Source organism: Lampetra fluviatilis, chromosome 16 (assembly GCF_964198595.1).
Source record: "Lampetra fluviatilis chromosome 16, kcLamFluv1.1, whole genome shotgun sequence".
Classification (NCBI taxonomy): domain Eukaryota; kingdom Metazoa; phylum Chordata; class Hyperoartia; order Petromyzontiformes; family Petromyzontidae; genus Lampetra; species Lampetra fluviatilis.
The window spans coordinates 12,070,387-12,089,381 of record NC_136290.1 but is presented as its reverse complement, the minus strand read 5'-3'; the positions used below and the strand labels follow the sequence as shown (position 1 = coordinate 12,089,381).

The window sequence follows — 18,995 nt, the reverse complement described above, 5'->3', positions numbered from 1 at the left end:
GCGAGCCAAAAGCGTTACCGGTTTACAAGTTTGCGAGTGTTCATTTTTTTACGGTTTTTTTTCGGGGCAAATTTGTAATAATAGCAGCTGCAGTTGTGAGTACCATTATCGAGCCCGCAATGTAAAGAAACATCTCAGCGCAGTTTTTTAAGCCTAGGCGACCCCCTAATGGCAGCTTGTTCACCATATCAAGACGAGTAGAATATTTTTATTAAAAAGAAAATACATCTTTTAGCTATTTTGTGACTATGCGACGAGGAACCAAATGTGTATATGTATCCAAACGAATGCTGGAACTGGTGGCACAATGAATAGCGCATTGCACCTTGGTAAAGGAGAAGGGTTCAGATATCCCTCACCACTGCTGTCAGCCTGGCTGGGAATCGAACCCAGGCTTGTCGGGATCGGACCGCAGTGCGCTCGCCACTGCACTGCCGCTCCCTGTTCACAACAACAGCAATGACCATCGATTGGCTGCTCAGTGATGGTGACGTCCCCACGGTGCTTCTTGCCATGCTAGGTGCAGCGAGGCCATGCGAAATGGGCCCACTCGCGCACGATGTGCAAAAAAAAATCTAAATTTTATCCTAGACACGAAATTGTGCATTGGTCCGAAAAGCATGACATCACGTGAAGTCACATCACTCTCGTGACATCACTTTCCCTTTACTCTTCCTGCCAATAGTGATGTCACGCAGCGTCAAGTGACGTCTCTTTAACCTGCACGGAGACATTACAAATGCGTACAGAATGATCCTTTGAAGCCAAACATCAGAAATGTTTGATATAATTAAAAAACGTATCGCTAACGTGCGCGCACATGCACACAAAGACAAAAATACCCCTTATAGTCTTAACGGATTGTTGAGGCGAGTGTTTTTAGAGCTCACCTATGAAGCCCTGCACGGTACACGAGAGGGGGTGTGTGGCCAGCACCACGCCCGTCTGCCTTTGTCTCCCCAGTGGAGATTTTTTTACACCCCCGCACCAGGTTACTCATTAGAGGCTGAGTCGACCTAGGGGAGACCCAGCACCGGTTGAGATAATCGTCATTATCTTGCGTGCCCACACACACGCGCACATTAACACACGACGCGTTGACCTAAATCTTTCCGTTCCTCCCCCACCGTGCAGGATGATCAACCTGCGCAGCTGCGAGGACGAGGAGGAGGCGGCCACGGAGCGGCGGCGCCGCGCGCGCGAGGAGCGCCTCCGCTCGGGCACCGCCCCCGCCGCCCAGGAGACGCCCGGCGACGCGCCCGTCAACAACGTCAGGTGGTGCCCGCCGCTCTCCCACAATGCCCCGCAGCAGTTCCCCCACCCCCCCCCCCACAATTCTCACCGACTCCACAATGCTCCCAGTCACGCTCGCGGTGTGTGATGATGGCGGTGGCTGTGATGGCGGTGGTGGTGATGGTGATGATGATGTTGGTACTCAATTGGATTCGAACTTTGAGCGCGCGTCATGCTCAAAAGTTCGATGCTCGCGTTGGTGGTCGTTGTGGTGCCGATGACGACGGCGGCGGCAGTTGCGACAATGACAGTGATGATGATGATGACTGTGGTGGTTGTGACAATGACAGTGATGATGATGATGACGGTGGTGGTTGTGACAATGACAGTGATGATGATGATGACGGTGGTGGTTGTGACAATGACAGTGATGATGATGATGACGGCGGCGGTTTGTGACAATGACAGTGATGATGATGATGATGACGGTGGTGGTTGTGACAATGACAGTGATGATGATGATGATGACGGTGGTGGTTGCGACAATGACAGTGATGATGATGATGACGGCGGCGGTTGCGACAATGACAGTGATGATGATGATGATGATGACGGTGGTGGTTGACTCCGGGGGACGATGCAGGCAGGAGACGAATGCGAAGATCGACGGCCGTGGCGGCGGCGGTGGCGGCGGCGGCGGCGACGACGACGGCGACGAGGCCGAGCACGCCGAGCGTCTGCGTCGTCGCGAGGAGCGGCGTCAGAAGCGCCAGCAGCAGCAGCCGGAGGAAGAGGAGGAGGAGGAAGCGGCGGCGGCGGCAGCGGCAGCGGCGGCGGCGGCGCGGGAGGAGGAGGCCGAGCGCGAGCGGGAACGGGAGGAGAGGGAGCGCGAGCGGGAACGGGAGAAGGTGAGGGAGCGGGAGAGGAGGGAGCAGGAGCTGGAGCTGCAGCGCCAGCAGGAGGAGGAGGAGGAGCGGCGTGAGATGGAGAGACGCCTCCGCCAAGAGGAGGAGGAGGAGGAGCGGAAGAAGGCCCTGGAGGATGAGAAGGTGGGCAAAGATCCTCACACGTGGCGGTGTCGAGGTTTGAGACCGGTTTAAAGACGCGCCCTTGGGTTCCTAACGCCCGCCCGCTCCCAGTGTGTGCGTAAAACAACGCGCCGCCGATTGCCTCCGTACGTCCGTCTTAAGATGCGGACGCACTTGGACGACGCCGTATCGTTGCGTATTCGCTTGCTCTGGAAGGTAGAGATCGACTCAAAAGGGGCGCGAGAAAGGCAACAAATTGGCAGGATGGCAGATGCAGCCAAGCGGTGAGCTGGCACCAGGAATCGCCCAAGCTCTGCGTTCCTCTGTACATGAAAATATTCCCGGGCAATTAATGGGTGCTTACGTGCGAGAGGGAACGGGAGTACCTGGAGAAAATTCACGCGTGCGAGGGGGGAACACTCTATCCCACACAGAGTGCGCAGGTGGAGTCCACATTTTTTACTGTACCGCCTTTCACCTGGCGAGCTAAAGGGGTTACGGCTCCTCCTCGACGCTCGCTGGAAGGGAGTTTTGCAACACCTGTGTGGTGGTCGACCAATTAATTAGCCAGCTAACCCGCAAATATACTTTTAGTAGGAATCTGTGCGTCTGTAAAAGCCAAAAACATAGATTACAATGGAAATTCTTGTAAAAAAAGTAAAAGCCAATATAATTATTTTTTCGCTTATGACCGTAAACGTGGTAGAGGCGCATCCGTTCAATTTATTGTCCACGCCACTGCTAGTGGAAGAGCCTCTATTAGAGAGATTGACAGAGAAAGAGAGCCCCTTCAGAAGGTATGTTTGGCCTACTCTTCCACGTAACCTATTATGATTGTGAACTCATTGTCATTATTATCGTTGTATTGTTTTCATACAGGAGGAGGATGATTACGATGAGAAAAAAGATGAAGACAGCCGCTCATGGGGGAAGTCGAGGTGGGATTGTTATCATCTTTGGTTATCTCACCGAACATCTCTGGTTATCTCACCAAACCACCCCTCTTCTTCCCACCATGGGAGAGTTCTGCACGCATCACTCCTGCGATAGTAACGTTTCCTCCATTCATCCGCTCACGATACACGCATGTAGCTCGTGCCGTTGCACACACACACACACACGCGCGCGTGCCGTGTCTCCCCCGTACCCTCGTCTCACCGATGTCGCCCCCCCACAGCCGTGCCAACGGGCGCTCGCGGGGCCTGGGTGACGACGACGATGACGACGACGAAGCGGACGACGACGAGGAGGAAGAGCGACGGAGGCAGCTGCAGCAGGAGGAGGAAGAGGAGAGAGCTGCACGAGAGGAGGTCGGTCTCAAGTTCTACCCGAGGCCGGCGGACGGTCACGTGAAATGCATTAAGGAGAAACATTTCCTCTTGGCTTACGCTGGATTTATAAAAGACGTTAAGGGAGATTTTCACTTCAAACTAAACTATTTTTAAATGTTACCAGGAAAGACCCACTGAGCTATACAGCTCTTTTTGAGAAGCTACCTGGCCACACAACTATGCCACTGCGATGTCCCGCGACTGCCGCCACTGCCGACGGTCTTGGGCTGTGGTCGTCCCGGTAACGTAGCTGCTTCGCTCGATGGGGCCTCGCCGGCTGAAATAAACCGGTCGCCCCGTCCCAAGTGGCCCACCCCTTCCGGGCTCCTGCAGCCCACGGGCCCTGGCGTTGCGATTGCACCGCCTGCGCACCCGGTAGCCACGCCGCTAGCCCTGCCCGACGGCATCGGCCGTGGATTGTGCGGACGCCAACCCGCGGCCCCGTCGTCGCCCGTGGGTTTTTTGTCGCGCGCAGGAGGAGGATAAGCAGAGAAGGCGCGAGGAGGCCGAGCGGCAGAGGTTGGCGGACGACAAGCGGCGGAAGATATCGGCGCTCGCCGAGACGTCTCCCGGCGATGCGGACGAGTCGTTCGGCGGCCTCCTGCCCCGTGCCAGCGGAAAGGTGAGTGAGTAGCGAGCGCCTGTCATGCGCGACGGGCCGGTGGAGGCAGGGAAGTGCCGTGACGGCCGCCCGCCCGCCTGTAACCCTGCACCTACTGTCGGGGCGGTATCTTTGCATTGTTATAGGTCGAGTTGACCTAGGGGCGGCACACGCTGGATAGAGATGTTCACTGCACGATAGGGCCGAGTGACGTGGCCGCTCTTGCCGGTCTTGAATCGGTCTCGCCAATAATTAATTTGTATCATGTCAACGTTTCCCAACGATGCCCATAGGGTTCTTTAGCTCCCTACATTCCACATTGCCTCTGCATACGCACGCACGCACGTGTGCAGCCCTTGTTATTCCACTGCTGCATGAGGAGCTCACCACACCGCACGGGGTCACAGGGGTTATTGACCATACTTCACCACGGTGGTCAGCGCAGGTTGGTGAAGGCTGGGGGTCTCGGTACTAAGATATATATCTAGCCTGTATACATAGGTCGTGCCAGACGCGGTGTATTCTCTCCGGGATAATTTAGCATTCCGTGTCTAAACCATTGGAGCCTTTTCGTCTGAGAGGTCATTTATTTTTTTCACATCCCAAGTTATTTTATTTCTTCATTCCACAATTTTTTTGAACCGTGATACACACTCAGCAACATTCTCATGAGTGTGGGTGGCCAGCAACCACGGCTGGTGTCCTTCGTCTCCCCAATGGCGATGTTTACACACCGCACCAGGTACTCATTTGAGGCCGAGTCGATCTAGGGGAGGCCCAGGACCGGTTCAGATAGTCGTTACTGGTGTTAGCTGTGAGCGGGAATCGAACTCGGGTCGCCGGGTTCACAGCGTGGCGCACTAACCGCGACGATGCCGCTCCCCATGCGTAGCGACGAACTAACCGTGTGGAACATGTCCGCCCAACAGCTGAGCGAGATGACCGAGTCTCTGAGCCGCTCGGTGCAAAGGAGGTGAGTGGAACGAGCTCCTGGGCTTTCACGCCTTAGCGATTGGAACCGCACACACGAGCGTTTATAATTAGTACCAAAATATTTTTTTGTCATTTTATGTAGCATCATTCATGCCAATAGTGTCCCGCAACGTCGTACGTTAATTATATATAAGGACCTAATCCCATATGCGCAGTTGGCTACGCACGGCGTGAAAGAAGTCCAACACACACGCACATACCGAGCAAATGGAAACCCCTACTACCAAGGAAAATATAAAATTAATAAACAAATCATTAATTGCACCTAAACGAAAAGCACAAACAACAACAAAAAGTGATCTAAAGAAATAAATTAGTCCATTAGGTCACATCACAAACAACAGCAGTCAAGGAACAGCCATCTTTTAAATCCACAGCTTTAGGTAATTGGGGCTGTTTGAGCAGACTTCACCACTTTATTATGATGATGATGATCAGTAAAGAACCCATTGCCGTACAACGGAAAATTAAAGGCAGCTATCATGTGCGATTTCTTTTCACAATCCTCCCCTACGTGGGGCACTGAAAGCAATCTGCCTGTGATGTAATCAAATGGCAAGATAATATGTGCGCAAATATATTTTAAATGTATCTTTGCCTTGGAGATGGAGCAATTAAATGAGCTTGTGCGCAGGTGCTGGATGGATCGTGATATCGCAGCGCTTGCCAGCGGTGGATAGATCATGACCGACGGCGGCTGCGATGATGTTGACTGTGACCGCCCGTGTACTCGTTCCCCAGCGGGAGTCTCAAGGCCAAGCAGCCGCAGCTCGAGATTTGCAAGATCGACAGCAAACTGGAGCTGTACACTTCGGCCGCCGAGGTGGGCAGCGCGGTGCGCCTCCGACGATCCGCCCCTCCCAACCGGCCCCACCCAGCGAGTCCATGAGTTTTCACACGATTCAATCCCAAGATTTATATATATGTATTTTAAAAAATGCTGTTCCGTTTTTACAGTCTCGTTTGTATTGTGAGGTTTCTCGGGGTTTTCTTGTTGCTGTTCAATCTTTCTTGTTTGCTGCGTTGATGGCCGGGCGTGGCGATGGCCACCCACCCCCCTCGTTGTGCCTTGCCGGCCTTCATAGGTGCTATTCGCTAACAGCACTTGCCCCAACAGTCTGTTAAGGCCATACGGGGAATATTTGTCTTTCTGTACGCAGGCACGTGACTGCGTATGAAATTATGCACGTGTGCATTGTTTATGCAGCCCGCATGTATTGTGTTTACGTGCCTATAATGTGTGCATTGTGAGGAGCGGTCGTGTGGCCGTTAGCGCACTGCGCTACAAACCCAGCTAGTCCGATTCCCGTTCACAGCCAACATCGGTGACGAACATCCGAACCCGTACCCGGGCCTCGACTATGTCAACTCAGCCTTAAACGAGCACCTGGTGCGGTGTATAACCACATCAGCATTGGGGAGACAAAGGCAGCCGGGGCGTGGTGCTCGCCACCTTCGTGCGCCGTGTCGGCCTTCGTAGCTGCTGCTCGCGAATGGCACTTGCCCCAACAGTTCTTCTAAATGATACGCGCGGGTGGTGGGGGGGGAATCTTTGTGTTTGTTGCGTGCGCGTGGGCAGAGCGCGGCAAAGGCAGCGAAGCCGCCTAAGCAGGGCGTCCCCGACCTGCCCGTCGCCGTGGACACCATCGCCAACAAGAAGAACATGTGGGAGACGGGCGACGTCTACAGCGGCGTGGCCGCCCCAAAGGGGTCCTCCAACAAGGTGGGGGGCCCCCTCCACCGACAGGACGTGCACTTCCAGGGGCTGCACCTTTACAGCCTTTCCCGGCCCAGTGGCTCAGCGGTTATATCGGTGTTTTTCAACTTATTTTCAGAGGGCGTGAGGTGGTGGAGGCCACTTTCGCCGATAAGACATCATCGGTGCGAGGGCTGCCACACATTTGAAACGTTGTTGGGTTTGACAGCAGCACGATGATGATGGGGGGTGTTTTCACTCTTTGTGTGTTGTCTGGGGCCACGCTAAAGGCCACCAGGGGCTGCCAGTGACCTACGGGCCTTGCAATGGAGAACATTGCGTTAGAGGGAGCGATTGTGCAGTCGGAAGGTAGAGATGGCGATGGTGGTAATTGAGGAGGTAATGGTTCGATATATTTCAGTCCATCATGAAAACTCGCCTATTTAAACTGGTCTTTACTCCCTAGTTCTGGCCACTTGCCCTGCAGGTCCTGTTTATTTCCTGGTTTAGATACACGGGGCGTGCATTGGGAATCTACGAATGAAATGCGCCCTACAAATGGAAATTATTATTTTGACATGTTGTGGTGTTGGTTGTAAATGAGATGTCAATGGTGGTATTGAACGAGGTGATGTTAACAGCTTTTAAATCCAGAACGTGATGATGATGGTGCTACACGTTTCAGCGTTGGTTGCGGTGAGATTCTATGGCAAGAATCGAGACGTAACGGTGATGGTGATAGATGTTGTGCCGTTGGCTGTGGTGGCGTTAACTTTGATAGTTTTAAATCGAGACGTAACGGTGATAGATGTTGTGCCGTTGGCTCTTGTGGAGTTAACTTTGATAGTTTTAAATCAGGACGCAGCGGTGATAGATGTTGCGGCATTGGGTGATCGCGACCGACACAGAACAGAGCACCGAGGCAGCGTCCGCTGTTACCCTCTCACAACGACGTCTTGTTACAACTGTCCCACATCCGCCTACAAAGGCTACAACGCTCGCCTTTATTGCCCGAGACCACTCAGCAAATTCTCGAAAATTACCGTGCGGTTTTTCTCCGAGACCCTCCTGTTAGGGGAGTCAGTTGAGGAATGCTCCGTGCTATTTATTTATTTATTTCTCCCCCCTCCCCAAAAACTCCAAACCACATGCTTTCCCTCTTTCCTGCCTTTTATTCTCAGACCCCCCCCCCCCCCAAAAATGTCTCACGATCTCCCTTTTCCACTTGGGCCAGATGTTTGTCTGAACGGAGCTGCCTGCATCGGTGAGGAGGGGGGGGGGGGCAGAGGGGGGTCACTGCCATTCCTCGATATAGATATATATATATTTTTTTTGAAAAGTTAAATAACGTTTTGCCAGGGTGGGGTAGGGGGAGGTGGAGATTTACGTATCACAAGTCGTGTTATTGGCGCCGTTCAGAATGCTCACACGAGCGGTGCTGCGTCACTCCCTGTGTCCGAGGGCGACCCGTGGAAGGAGATAACCCAGAACTACTTCGGAGGGCACACACGTTTCCCGGACAACCTGCTACGCGGAGAAATGTTTTTGTTTGCACGACAATCATGCTATTTGATGTTTAATCCTCAGCGCTGCAACGTTGTCAGGCGAAGTGAAACAAATGTAAATGCGACGTTTTGTTCTTGTGACTGGTTTGATAAGATCAACTCTATACTAAAAAAAACTATCCCATGACCTTCTGACGGTCAACTCCGGCTCCAGTGAAACCACACTCATTTTTGATCGCTATTATTTCATTAGATTTTGTTATTCACGTCCACCGCCACCATCATCATCACGACCGCCACACCACGACACCCATCGGCGCCACCACCACCTCCCTTCACTGCCGCCAACGCCACCGCGACCCCCCACAACAACCGTCATCGGCGCCAGCTCCTCAATCGCCGTCGTCCCATAACGTCCACCTCGTCCGCCGGTGTCTCTGCCCGCAGGAGCTGGCGGTCATCAAGGTGGGCGTGGCCAACCGCATCAGCCAGTGGGGCACCAAGTCGCCCGACGTGGCCGACAGCAAGGTCCCGGCTCAGCCCGCGAAGCCCACGGTAATGCGGCGGTGGCGGCAACAACAACAACATCGGCTTCATTGTCTCCTGCATCCTCGCCTTGATTTTCTCAACTCTCTCTCCTCTATCCTCTCCTACATTCTATCCTACATTCTCTCTACTCTCTCCTGGATTATCTCCTCCATTCCCTCTATTCTCCATTGTCTCCACTCCCTGCGACTCTCGCTGCTCTCTCATCGACTTGCTGTTTTCGCTCTGAAACTTTCTCCATCCCCTCCGTGATTATTTCCGCTCTCTCGCCCGATCCCGGCCGCGCGTTGTTGCATGTCGGAGCTGAAGCTGTGACCGCTGACACGTCAATAGGGGGTGGGGGTTAGGGAGGGGGTGCTGCCTGTCCAAACAACACGACGCATAGCTCTTCACTCGAGCTGGGCTGTAATCCTGTGATTGACGTCCTCCATTACTCGACCATGATGGGCAGGGCTTCGTGACATCATCGGCACCGTCAGCCGCTCATGTTGGGCATGACTCCTGTGGGGGGGTTTTCCCCACTTCGCTAGGCAGTATATTTGGGTTCCAGTCACTATTTCTAAAGGCGTACAGAATAATCGCCCACTGAGTAGGGGGACGCGGCGATCGCGCTTGGCTCATCAATCAAGCGGCCGAGTCGGCCAGCGGGCCCATCTCTACACGTTTACAGCAGCGGTAGACGTCGCATCTTTGGCGATCTACAAAATGGCAACGATCATCACGGCTTGATTGGAACGTCAAGAAGCAGAGGATTCAATTGTGACGTTTAGAGGCTTGTTCAGCGTGCGTGCTGCGGCCTCGGCTGAAACCCTTCGAAGAGATCCATTTGCGCTCCGTGTCTGGGAACACTGCCACGGTCTCGCAGCGTGACAGCCGGGCACGTGACAGCCACATGTAGCAGCCAGATGACAGGTGACAGTCAATGCACAAGCCTACCCTCCCCCCTCCCTGTGCTTTTATGAGCTTATTCGTTTGTACGTTTCTGTTCCTCTCCGCTTCAGTGATTCGAATTATGATTTTCTTTGTTTTTTCTTTGTTCCTCAGCTGATCTGTGGCTTTCTCTCTCTCTCCGCCGACTGCCCCGCTCTCACTTTTAGACGCTGCCTCTTTTCTGCCTCCTCTTGAGCAGCTCTGTGCTCGGCACTCTGTCGCTGCCAGGTAAAACTCGCGAACCCCCCCCCCCCCCCCCCCTGCCCTCCCCTGGAGGCTCCCGGCACGCTTTGCTTTTTATTGACCTCGCATGGACTGGCTCGGGAGCACGACCGTCGTTTTAATTTTGTCAAGGCATGCGACGCCCGCGCGCACGCACGCACAAACACAAAAAAGAAAGATGCCCCCCCCCCCCCGTATATCCTTAACAGACTGTTGGGACAAGTGCTGTTAGCGAGCACCTAATGAAGGCCGGCATGGCACACGAGGGAGTGGGTGGCCACGCCTGGCCGCTGTTGTCTCCCTCGTGGCGATGTTGACACATCGCACCAGGTACTCATTTGAGGCTCAGTCGCCCAGGTGGAGGCCCAGGACCGGTTCAGAAAATCGTCACTGATGTTGGCCGTGAGCGGGAATTTAATTCCGGACTCTGGGTTCGTAGCGCAGCACGCTAACCGCTACACTATCGTTCCCCACAAATGCACCCACACACCCCCAGAAAGCGTGACAATTTTTAAGTAAAAGGAAAATAATTCCAAAGCCGTTTCTGAAAGTAGTTGAGCATGGGAGCTGTGCTCATCACCCACTTACGGCCGCCCCAAAGCCAATGGTGGAAGTTAGGGATTTACACGGCTGGGCCGAGTCTATGTGGTGGACAACCACTGCTGAATCCCACAAAGCGGTTCTTATCTTTGTCTGTCAATGCTACAAAAATATCCGCAAAAGAATTCCCCTTTCCAAGATCCTCGTTTGTTTATTTGGGGGTGGGGGGGAGGGGGGTTGGGGTCGAGGGGGGAGGGCATGACCTGACCCGGAGAATGGGAAAAAAAAAACTATTCGAACGGAGATAACGAACAGATCGGTGACCACCACCTCACTGCCATCTGCGAGCGACAAAGCAATCGATTTTGAGCGAATATTGGCCCAGCAAATGTGGCGCACGTTGGACCAACGTCCGGCCAACGTTGGTCAAACGGTTCCAACCGTATGTCAACCCCGGCCCCAACGTTGGCACGTTTACTGGGAGACAAGGCCTGCAACGGTGCGTGTTCGGACAAGGTGAAGAGAGAGGGAGTCGAGAGAGAGAGGGGGGTGATTTAATTACGTTCATCATCCATCCGGCGAATGGACGACCGACCGCCGCGAGAAAAAATAAATAAATATCACGGGAGCATCGCGACGTCTCTGATGAACCAGATCTCTCAAAAGATGCACTCGCTCGCTCGCGTGCGTGGACGTGTGCGCGCGCGCTCGACGATAAGCGTGCCAGTGTGCTTACGTGCACGCAATTACACACAAGCGCCTGGGGGTGGAGCGGTGGGGGAGGTAGGGAGTGGGGGGGGGCATGGGGGGGGGGGGTGAGTAATTGAGGCTGTACGAGTGGGGGTTGGCCACGCACACTCGGGTTTGTTTATCCAGTGCGTTCAATGCACTCGCTGCGGTCAACCCTATTTGTGAGAGTTTCGTTCCCAAAGCTTCACCCTGCCCACCCTCCCTTCTCCTCCTCCTCCTCCATCTCCTCGCCCCCTTAGCCCCCTCCTCTCAGCCTCCCAAATCCTCAAGGCGCCTCCCACCCGAGCACCCCGCGTGACCCCACATCTGGAAGACCCTGGCCCTTGCATGCTCGCCCACCCACCCACCTCCGACTCATCGTTTTTTTTGTTCTTCGTTGAGAGCACGGCTAGAATCGTTTCGAGGTCATGTGCTCCGTGCTGTCGGTATGTAGAGCTAAGCGGTGCAATGTTGCGCTGCGGTTAGAGCGCGGTGGTGAATGGGGTGGTTAGAGAGCGGCGGTGAGCGGGGGTGGTTAGAGAGCGGTGGTGAGCGGAGAGATTAGAGAGCAGTGGTGAGTAGGGGGGTTAGCGAGCTGTGGTGATTAGGGAGTAGGTTTCTGCTTCGAAGTTAACTTCCAAAGCGTTCAGATAAAGAAATGGAGCGTTTCTCTATCTGTTGCCGTCAGGGTGTTATTACCAATTCCCTCTAGACAATGGACTGATAGACCAGCCTCTCACGATGTCTTCAGACAATGGACCGATATATATTGCAGCCTTCACACCTGCTTGGCGTTTCAGTCTGACGGGGTCTGTCGACGATAATTGACCCACAGCCCGGCCTCCGGTAGGATCGTGAGACGCTCGGCCGACAAAACCCGCAGCCTCCGGCAGGATCATGAGACGCAGCCTCCGTGTGATGCGGCCCCTCGGTTGAGTCGACCCAGAGGCTGACCGGAGTGCCCCTGGTGGGCCTCAGGCTGAGTCAGTCGAGCGGCAAGTCGGTCACCCGTGGGAGCACGTACCGGGGCGGCCGACCATAAAGGCGCGCGTACCGTGCGTGTGCGTGTACCGCGTACGCGAGCGCTAATGCGATCCAGGGCGTCGTGGCGATGGGTGCTCGTGTTTCTGCTCCGAGCTTCTGCGGAGGCCAACGCGCTCATTTCTCATCTCCGTATCAGGGCCGCGGCGCGAGCACGTGCAACGCTGCCGTTACGTAAACGCCGCAACTCGGCGACTTTGTTTAATTGTTTATTTTCGAGAAATATTTACGCTTAAGCGATTTCTGATCGTTGTTTATTTTTCTCTCTCCCCTTTTTCGTCGAGCCGACATCGAGTTTGCTGTACCTACCCCAGCCCCCCCCCACGCCCCCCCACGCCCACCCTCCAGTGATGCAATGAGGTCACAAAGCAGATATACGTTACAGCAATTACTTGTTAAGGAATGTGACATAACTAATATCTAGCATGTGTTAACATTAAATAACTGCCACGGGTCGGAAGGTCAAATGCTCCTACAGGACGGGGCATTAACTGCAGGCTGTGATCTGCTGTCCCGCGTTGGGGTGAATTATATTTGTTTTCTTATGAATTATTGCCGAGTTATGTTCTGGGCAATTCGGAACAATGTCCCAAGCCGACAGAGAGGGTCGCCGAACTGAGATTTTTTTTTTCTACCCCCTGAAGCCTCGAAGAACACTGCAGAGAGAGAGCGAGAGAGCGAGCGCTCTCCGCTTTAGACCTCCGTTCTCTTTCGGGGGGGTCGCCTGTCACCTCACCACCCGGGACGCGCCCCTTCTTGTCAGACCTCGGAAGCTAACGGAGGCCCGGGCCCGCGTAGTCTGTTGGTTGGATGGGCGACCACCACCGCGATCGTAGGCCGCCGCAGAGCGACGTCGTCAAGCGAGGGGGCAGTGCAGCAACATCAATGCTCCCATCACCCGTGCTCCCCCCCCCTACCCCACCACCATCGCTACCCCACACCGAGCGGCGTGGAGAAGTACGGTCAAATAAACCCCAGGGGATGCCCTCACCCAGCGGTGGATTGACGGGCCTCCGTTTAGACGGAGCTTTGGCCTACCTTTCCACGCCTTGGAAGAGCTGGGAGTACCCACACTTGTGACTTGTCCATCGACTAACTGGGGGTGCACCTGTTAATACCCGTGGGTGGATTTAAGAAATGTGGACCATTGTTTCAACTGCCGCGCTGAGTGCCTCGTGCGAGTGCCTCGTGCGAGTGCCTCGTGCGACAGCCTCGTGCGAGCGTGGCTCTTCACTCCCGTTGGAGCCGAGCGGCTTTGCCGTTGCCGCATTTCGGCCGACGTGGCCGGCGCTGGGAAATCTAAAACCCATCGGAGTCGCACCCCCCTCCAGAGACCCCCCCACCCTCCTCCGTCGCTTTGCCGCTACTCAGCAGTCTGAACGAGGGTTTAAATATTTATTTTCATAATAACGCGTTCTGGCGTTTCCCCGAAAAACCACTCGCGCCGCTCGCACGCTTGCCCCAAAACTAAACCACGCCATTCGCCGCCCGCCGTTCCTCACCAACCTCGCCGAGTCTCTCCCCCCCCCCCCCCACACCTCCTCTCTCTCTCGCACAGCTTGCTCAGCTCGCCATTCCCGGATCTCCAAGGAAATAAAAATGCTAAAGAATTAATAGTTTGGTGACGTGCGAGTTTGCATCTCAAGCAGTGGAGAAGGCGGCGAGCCGAGTGGCGATCAGGAATGTTCACCGATGAGCGAGCAGTCCTCGGTTCATCGCTCGCGGCGGCGAGAGCTTTGGGTGAACGGACGCGAGCTGAAGTTCCATGTCGCTGTCCTTCATTGATGTGAACCGGGAACTCATTGAGATCAAAATTTAAATCCACGCAAACTTCCAAGGGCTATTGCCAATCCACAGCTGGATGAGGTTGTGGGAAGCTATTTAACGAATCTTCACCACGCCGGTCAGTGTGGGTTGAGTGAAGGCATGGAGCATAGAAGTACAGTACAACAATATCGTTGTTTTCTCCATTGCCCTTGGCTGCTGGCCACCACGTAGCTGCCTGTAACAAACTTGTTGTGCATGGTGGTCGCCCATCCGAGAACTGTCCAAGCACAAGCCCGCTTAGCTTCTGAGATCTGATGAGATGGGGTGTATTCCAGTCATAGTCGCAAAACCCTGCTGTTGGGTAAATATTTTTTTTATTCATTTTTAAAACTTCTACTTTTGGTCGTGACAGCGGTGTATAGGGCATCCGTGGTGAACAGCGACCACGAGACTTTCCACTTGGACCGTGTCGACTTACACACGTGCAATTAATCGTAAGGAATCAATTAACTGCGATTTACGTAAATCAGGTGCTAACGTTACGTGTGAACAGAGGAAAAAACTAACGATAAAAAATTGTACCATTAACGATATAAATGAGATGATGAAATGGAGACAATGACAAAGTCTTAAATTACAATTCATCAAATCGGAGCGTGGAGGGGGTAAAGAATTGCCATATACTTGGCAATTCAAATGAACAATCATAATAAGAATGATGATAAAGCACCCACTGGGCAACTCTTCAGAGATGGAGAAATGGTGAACTCATGCTTAGGCGACGTTGAATTCGTGATATCGCGCGACTTTTAAAGCAAAATTACATCGATGTTAACGGAGACAAAAGCAACGCAAGAAACAAAGAATCACAACCCTGAATATACTGTAGTGACAGCTGATCACATCACGTGTCACTCTTTGATATTAATCATTGCATAGCTGGTAGTCACATTAATCACCAAGCAACAACAATAAAACTAGGATAGCTCCGCCAGGTGCGTGTCAAGGGTGAACTCACACGCGAGCACCGATGATGATTCATGAACGCCGCTTCGTTCTAACGCGAGCGCACGTGCGCGCCGCCGTGCGTGCGTCAGGCCGACGCGCGGGCGGCCGCGATCGCGAGCCCTCATTACCGTGATTTACAACCCGCAGCTCGCAGACACCGCGAGTGCTCCCCGCCCCCTCCCTCTCCTTACCAACCCGTACAAATAAACGGCGAGCGCCGTGCCGAAGGTCGTGGCAGAGCGCCGGCTGCGAACGGAGCGCGACTCGCTCCGGTTTGGCCATCGGTCGTTTTTGCTCCGGGTTTTGGGTCGCCAACTTTCTTTAAGGGGGGGTACAAGAATGTGTCACAATGCGTGTATGTTGATCTTCTTTGGCAACCTTATGTTGCCAAACGTGCTAATTGAAGGTGCGGGGAAAGGACAGCAAACGAAACACAAAAAAGCAGTTCTAAAGAAATGGGTTTCCAATCTAGATTGCCAGGAAGATGGGAGTACTACAGGCACAATGCATGGACTTGAGTGGTGTGTCAATACTAATCTTGTCATTGTTACTCACCTGACCGCAGAAGCCCACTTTGAATGCTTTCTGGGAACATTTGTACGTTTCCCAGAACACGCCAGCCTAGATAAGAGGAGGGATCCTGCGAAAACTAGGATAAGTGGGCAACTCCTAACGCCCACAGCTCGAGGTGTGACAAGAGGCCGCCTCGAGTTTTCCATCCTCGGAAGCGTGCGCAAGTGGACTAAGTTGATCGTCGAAACAAAGAAGTCGCGTGAGGCTACCGTTTCGCGATGACTAAGTGTGCGTGCGGCGTGCGAAGACATAATTGAGTTGTTGACCGGAGGTAAATTGGTGAACGTTGAAACGTGGGCAGTGGTGGGCCCCACGGGGTTGGCGTTTGAGAAACCCTGGCATGGGCAGGACACGGCTGCTAGAATGGACGATTGCCAGTGGTCGAGACGAATGACGGATTTGCAGCCAAAAGGGGGCACGCATCTGAGAGTCCACGGCGTAGACGGAGCGACGAAATCGTCTCCTGTGCTGCTGCTAGATGGACGGTTACTCTGCCTGACATCGATTGGTCGTGGTTGGTGGTGATGTACGTGTGTATGTGGAACTTCATATTCTTTGGTTCTTTCTGTAAAGTCACGTAGATAGAAAAATAATAATAAAATGAAAGTGAATAAAAAAAATATATACTAAAAAACAAAAAAAACTAGTGTAGACTGTAGCCTGGTTCTTAATCTGAGTGAGTGTACTGGCAGTCTATAATGTAGACTGTAGCCTGGTAATGAAGTTTGGTGAGTGTACTGGCAGTCTATAATGTAGACTGTAGCAATGGTTATTAAGCAAAGTACGTTGAACTTCTTTCACACCGTGTGTGGCCAACCGCGCTAATCGGAGGTTGCAGGGGCAGGACAGCAAACTAAACACAAAAAGCAGTCCTAAATAAATGAGCTTTCAATCAATGATGACGATGATCCGGTAGAGATGGGGGAGCTGCAGCGGGGAACGGGAGAGGCGATGAAGGCGCTGCCTGTGTTGTGCCGACGGTGTGCTGCGCAGGATCTGCGCCCTGTGGATATCCTGAGCAAGCGCAGCATGTGGGAGCACATGTCGGACGCTCCGGCCTCCGAGCGTGACAAGTCTGCGCTCAACAAGGTCAGGGGGACACAACGGCACACACACACGCACAAAACACACGCACCAAACACACGCATAAAACACACACACAAAACACACACACGCACAGAACACACACATGCAAAACACACACACACAAAACACACACACACAAACACACACACACAAAACACACACGCAAAACACACACACGCAAAACACACGCACAAAACACACACACAAAACACACGCACGCAAAACACACGCACAAAACACACACACAAAACACATGTGCGCGTGTTCGGGTGTGCTCAGCGTGTGCAATCGTACGTATACAACAACAAACGCAATTCGCCACTGAGTGGCGGTGACATCACCATGGCGCCTGTGCCAGGCCAGGTGCACTTTGAGGCCACGTGAAGTATCGAAGGCTCACCGGCAGGAGGTCACGGGGACAGACCCAGGTGCCATGGGTTGACTGACTGAGATGACTGGCAGATGCACCAGCTGTGCCCCTGACTTTGCCAACTTATGAACACGCACCCGCACACTTGCACAGTCACACACACACAGACACGCACATGTGTGACTTGGAAGTAATCAAATACCCCCCGCACTTTCAAATTGGAATAACAACTCCATCAAAGATAACAGCTCTTGGGGAGTCATAGAATCGAATAACACATCAGACCACTGAACTTGATAGAGACTGAACCTGGCCGCTGTCTGTCTCTCTCGCTCACTCTGCCCGCAGTCCACGCCCAGCGGGAAGCGATACAAGTTCATCATCACAGGGCACGGCAAATACGAGAAGGTTCCCATCGAGGAGGGAGAGGACTGCGAGAACGGTACGGCACCAACACCTCCCCCCCACCACCGTCCCTCGGCCTCAGAATCGGTATCTTGATACAGACTGGAGGAGGAATGGGATGAGCCATGAAGCTCCCTTTCAAAGATGTTGAGTATGGGTTGGGTCAGCAAGTCCCAACAGCAAACGGTGCAAAAAATAAAACGACAGGAGTGCAAAATAGACAAAATGGTGTGCAGGTAACAATTAATAAATAAATCTGATAATATTTTTACAAGTCCGATTTTTCAACGTTGGGCAAAGGCAGCAAAAACAGCAAGCACGGCTGGCTACGTATGGTGCGAAAGAAGTTCAACAAACGTACATACACAACACACCCTCAAGTGAATGGCACACGAACTCCGGCACCAACGCTCGGATGTTGTTCTGGCCGAAGTGTGGCCACCGGCGCCCTCTAGAGCGCGATTCCTCAAACTCCACCCCTCACGTCCCCCCCCCCAGCATCCCCCCCCACCACCCCCACCCCTCCACCACCCCCCACCAATGCTCACCCGCACGGTCCAACATTTTGACATTTCCTCTTCTCGTTTTTGCCATTTTCCTCCGAATTGCGGTTTATGTAGAAAGGTAATTATAATAATTGCATTTACAAATCGCCTTTCAGCCAGTATTTCAAAGTCTGTGCACGGCAGCAAAAGCTCAGCATAAAAAAACTACTCTCAAAACAAGATCAAAAGAAATGCTAAAAGCCATTTTCTGAAGTAACTAACAGTTGAATAATAACTACGTGTTTCAAATATGTCCCGACTCTGAGATCTTGTGGGATAGAGTTGAGTCCCGGGACTATGCGGGAAACAGCTCGGTCACCCATCGACCGAAGACCTGGAAATGCAGAGAGAACCTGCATCCCCAGATCTTAGGAGATGGGTGCAGGTTGTCTCTGACGTGGGCTGGGGCAAGGTGGATCGGCGTCGTGTTATCACTGCCCATAGACAATTAATGTAAGTGTAACATCACCGGCGCCGTATTTCAGAACCGAGTTTGGAAGGTGACATCAAAGAACTACCTCCGAGGTCCCTTCAGTTGGTTGCCTCTCATCCGCACGTGGCAATCGCATTAGTCCTCTGGGGTTGCAACACGCCTCGTCACATGAGCCAGTCATGCTGCAGTGGTGCAGCAGTTTGCACGCTGAACAAAAAGTTCGGCAGGCCCGGATTCTATTCCAAAGCCACAGCTAACGTAAGTGGCAAGTGATATCTGAAACAGTCATGGGCCTCTTCCCCCCATGTCAATCCCAAAAGAGTATCCCGTCCCCCGCATCCCCAGAGCGGCATGTAAACATCAGCACTGGGCAGACGAGGACGGCCGCTGTGGCCACACCATTTTCTCTCCTC

At 53.3% G+C, this 18,995-nt stretch overlaps 1 protein-coding gene across 1 annotated transcript in view; it reads left to right on the top strand.

Annotated features, from left to right (window-relative positions):
- The window catches only part of LOC144936547 (uncharacterized), a 76,279-nt gene that overhangs the window by 44,020 nt on the left and 13,264 nt on the right, over positions 1 to 18,995 (top strand). Inside the window, exons 3-13 of the mRNA XM_078863738.1 lie at positions 1,135 to 1,275; positions 1,877 to 2,282; positions 3,141 to 3,199; positions 3,439 to 3,571; positions 4,068 to 4,214; positions 5,123 to 5,166; positions 5,928 to 6,009; positions 6,766 to 6,909; positions 8,835 to 8,942; positions 16,737 to 16,832; positions 17,548 to 17,641. Coding sequence (XP_078719864.1) covers positions 1,135 to 1,275; positions 1,877 to 2,282; positions 3,141 to 3,199; positions 3,439 to 3,571; positions 4,068 to 4,214; positions 5,123 to 5,166; positions 5,928 to 6,009; positions 6,766 to 6,909; positions 8,835 to 8,942; positions 16,737 to 16,832; positions 17,548 to 17,641 — 1,454 coding nt within the window. The remainder of the gene's footprint in view (positions 1 to 1,134; positions 1,276 to 1,876; positions 2,283 to 3,140; positions 3,200 to 3,438; positions 3,572 to 4,067; positions 4,215 to 5,122; positions 5,167 to 5,927; positions 6,010 to 6,765; positions 6,910 to 8,834; positions 8,943 to 16,736; positions 16,833 to 17,547; positions 17,642 to 18,995) is intronic.